General features: G+C 37.5%; 1 protein-coding gene across 1 annotated transcript; it reads left to right on the forward strand.

Moving 5' to 3' along the window:
• The first annotated feature begins 242 nt into the window (after nt 1–242).
• Nucleotides 243–3,804, forward strand: LOC131152974 (uncharacterized). Its single transcript, XM_058104962.1, has 2 exons — nt 243–1,058; nt 3,271–3,804. Exons 1-2 carry the CDS (start codon nt 543–545, stop codon nt 3,331–3,333), a joined length of 579 nt encoding a protein of 192 aa, XP_057960945.1. The 5' UTR covers nt 243–542; the 3' UTR covers nt 3,334–3,804.
• The last annotated feature ends 200 nt before the right edge of the window (nt 3,805–4,004 follow it).

A 4,004-nucleotide genomic window follows, 5' to 3' on the forward strand; every position in this document is an offset into this window, starting at 1 on the left:
ACTATTTCACTTACCATAACACATAACATATGTGATATATTTAGCCTTACGTTTCGGAACATAGATTTAAGATCTTAAATTTAGATTTTAATATGGACAAAATGAAATATAATTTTATATTATATATTTTTAAAAATTCACATAAGTTCAAATGTAATGCATTTTCTAAATTTAGGAGGATTATTGTATGCATAAAATAATGTATTAATTTTATATTAAATATAAATTAAATGCAAGCTTTTAGTCCTTAGCCAGCCAGTTGGGACCAAAATAGAGTGAGGCCCATTGTGCAATCCATTTCCACCTTGCGTGTGTCGGCCGCGAGAAATGGAAATACTCACAGCTCCAATTTCCTGGAACCAAACGCCCCCGAAAGCATAATGTTCCTCTGATTGAAGTTCCACAGCCTGTGCCTGCCAAACCTTTGACGAATTTTCTCCTGTACTTTTCGCTGGCACCTCTCTCCCTTCCTTTCTCTCTCTGATTTCCTTCGAATTTTGATGATATTGCATTGAAAATTCGTTCTTTCTCGCGACCCAAACATGGGTCCTCTTCCAAACCCTATTATGTTCCCTCACTTTCTCGCACTTTCTCTCCTCGCTGTCCTTTTCCTTTCCCTTCCTTTCTCCTCTTCGTCGAACTCTTCTTCGTCAATCTATGATGTCCTTCGCTCCCACGGCCTTCCTATGGGCATTCTCCCAAAGGGTATACAGAACTTCACCATCGACGCCACCACCGGCCGTTTCGAGGTGTATCTGGACCGATCCTGCAACGCCAAATTCGAGAACGAGGTCCACTACGATTTCAATGTTTCCGGCACCATTAGCTACGGTCAGATCGGGGCGTTGTCTGGCGTGACGGCGCAGGAGCTCTTCTTGTGGTTCCCCGTGAAGGGGATTCGTGTGGACATCCCCAGCTCCGGGCTTATCTACTTTGATGTTGGTGTAATCTACAAGCGATTCTCTCTGTCGCTGTTTGAGACTCCGCCAGATTGTGTGGACGTCGGTTCGCCCGATCTTTTGTTCCGTGATGGCCGAATCGTTTCAACGGAGTCCAAGGTTTGTTCCGTTCGTTTTAGGCGATATATATATATATATATATATATATATATATATATATATATATATATATATATATATATATGAGAATTATGGTTGTTTGAGTGATTTTCCATTGAATTTTTTTTATGAGCACGTATTGATGATTCTGAGTAAATTTGTTGAATTTTTTTTCTTTCGGGAGTTTTCTTTTCTTAATAGTCTTTGGTGATGATATTTAACAAGTTGAATTCGGGTCAGTGCCTGAGTGCAGCCTTTACATGATTTAGCTTGTATTTCTGAGTAAATTTGATGATTCTTATGTTAAAGGTTTCTGTATTCCTTATTTTCTTAATAATTCTACAACATTCTCTTAATTGATTTCAAAGTCAGCGTATAAGTTTTTCATTTATATAATTCAGCTTATTTTGGTTAATTGTGATTAACGTTTTGAGACTTTGCATTTATGCAACTGATGGAAATGTCTGTAAAATTGAGGAGTTTTAGTCTACAGCTTCTGAGTCTGAAATTCGTTGGTAAAATATTTGTTGTTTTTGTTTCCCTTGCCACCTGCATAATCTTTGATAATTCCTAACTGGTTGAGCCTAAGATTGGAGTGTGAAGTAGTTATAACTTTTGAGTTGTGTGATTTAGTTGTAGTGGAAGTTTCTTTAACAAAAGAGGCTAGGTGCTGTTGCTTACTAGTAATGGGAGAGAAGTAGAGATGGTTGAGATGAAGTTTGGGCAAAATCTTTAGGAGCTTTGGCAGCTTGTGGCAAGTAAGGCAGGGGCAGGATAATGGACATGGATGACTAGAGAGGTGTAGGTATGATGTATGGATTGAGGTATGAAGGAAACAGGAGCGGGATGGACTACTGTCATTTATGTTTTTGTTCCCAAGGGCAAGGGACATCCCAGCAGTTAAGAGTTTGGAATTTCTCCAGGTTTGAATCTTGGAAGGGGTATGGTATGCAACATGTCCTGTGACCCACTTTGCAGTCTAGGCTTGTGCCACCAATTGAACCGGAAAGAAAAAAAAAAGAAGATAGGCTAGGTTTTTCTAGAGAGAAAATCATGAGAGAAGCTTTGATGCAAGAATGAGAAGGGGACGACTGGTGCTTTTTGGAAAAGGAATGACCAAAAGGATGATGTGTGAAAAATGGTTTGTGGGTTGTATTCAAGATCACTAAGAAGCATTAAGGTGATGGGCTAGTGTTAACTGGCTCTAATGTCAGCTCATGTTGCTTATTTTCTTTAATTCATCCTGGATACTGTGTATTAATTAATCATCTGGTCAGAATCTCATAACTAATGATACGCTGGTGCCTTTCTGTGCTTTGCAAATTGTTGATTGACTTCTCGATTACAGCTTGATCACTATTTCTTGATACCTATCACAGCATCACCACATATATTAGTCAAACATTAAAAATTATTACAATAATGAGCATGGGCCAATAAATAAATGGTATCATGTGTGTATTAAGAGATTCAGTCAATGCATTCCCTTCAGTTATGGCTGATTAATGAGTAAGTGTTATATTAGAATAATTAGCTCGTTTCTGTCATTTACATGCACTTTTGTGGAAGTGTGATCAATATATGATATTTTGCATTGAAAAATCTTATGGATGTGTGAGAATTGCGAGTATATTTGATGAATCATGTTGTCTGTGCTGGGTTTTTAATTTTTTATCATTTATGCTCCTCCCTGCAGTGAAAGGAGCACACTTTCTGAGGGAATTTTGTGTAGTCTTTTATATTAATTATTTGGAGCGTAGCAGTGCCTTCATTGTGGTTTTACATAACCATAAGGTGAATATGCATCATCTAGGATGATATTCCATTACCACACAGCTTGTTTAAGAACAATTTCAGAGTTTGACTGAAATGCATCTCCAAGTTTTTCCTGTAGCTTATGCAGATGGATCCATTTGTGTAATGGCCTAATTTTGAGACATGTTTCTGTACATAAAATGATATCACACAGCTTTTTTAGGAACAACTTCAGAGTTTGACTGGAATGCATCTCCAACTTTTTCCCTGTAGTTTATGCAGATGGATCAATTTGTGTAATTACCTTATTTTGAGACATGGTTCTGTGCATGAAATGATTTGTAATTTGAAGTGGAATTATTCAATTTTTATGGGACATCCAGATGTGCATATATGTGTGTGTGTGTTTTACTTCGTCAAGTGTGATGGTGCTAATGCTTTTGTCATTCTATTGCAGAGTGAACCATTAGAGCTTGGGTATGAAATTATTCCACACGGTGTGCTGAGGGCTGTGTCCTAAACTGCAGTGGCAAAGAATGAGATGATTGAAGGTTCACAATGGCTCAATCAACCTGCTGGTTTTCTTCTTTTCCCTTGGGAGGCTGTGTCAGGAAGTCCAGTTTGCCTGATCTTATGCTTCTGTGTGTGCTTGCTTGCTGTACATAGTTTGCCTTTTTGACCTTTTTACCTTTGTGTATGCGGAGAGAAGTAAGCAATTTTGATTGAGAGGGAGGGAGAAAGAGAATGATAATGAAGATTGGCTCTTACCCTCATGTTTGGTCCGTGGAGTGGAATGAAAAGGAAATGGGATTGAGTATGAAGTTGAACGAAGAGTGAGCAAAAATCAAGTGATCAATTCAATTTTATTCCATTCTCACGTGCCAAACATGTATAGAGATGAGGAGCCAGTCTAATAAATATGTAAGATATGTGTTGTTGGTTGTTTGTATTCCCATACAGATAAATATGAGTGATCTTTTTTGAGTTTTTATATTTGGATATAATTGTTTGTCTCTCTCAATATAAGTTGAAGACAAGTTTGTGCTTTTCATTTTAAATCAACATTAAGATTATGCCCCCACTTCACTAGGGGGAACACATACATATCCTGCATCTCACCAATTACTATCTTTTGAAATTTGAATTAAAAAGTTTTCTAAATTAACAAATGTTAATGACACTTATGCTATG

The sequence above is a fragment of the Malania oleifera genome, chromosome 4, assembly GCF_029873635.1.
Source record: "Malania oleifera isolate guangnan ecotype guangnan chromosome 4, ASM2987363v1, whole genome shotgun sequence".
NCBI lineage: Eukaryota > Viridiplantae > Streptophyta > Magnoliopsida > Santalales > Ximeniaceae > Malania > Malania oleifera.

Excerpts from the sequence above, each read along its gene's own strand:
- LOC131152974 (XM_058104962.1), top strand. The coding sequence starts at position 543 with ATGGGTCCTCTTCCAAACCCTATTATGTTCCCTCACTTTCTCGCACTT. Across the intron at positions 1,059-3,270 it reads TCGTTTCAACGGAGTCCAAG|AGTGAACCATTAGAGCTTGG; the intron begins GTTTGTTCCGTT and ends ATTCTATTGCAG.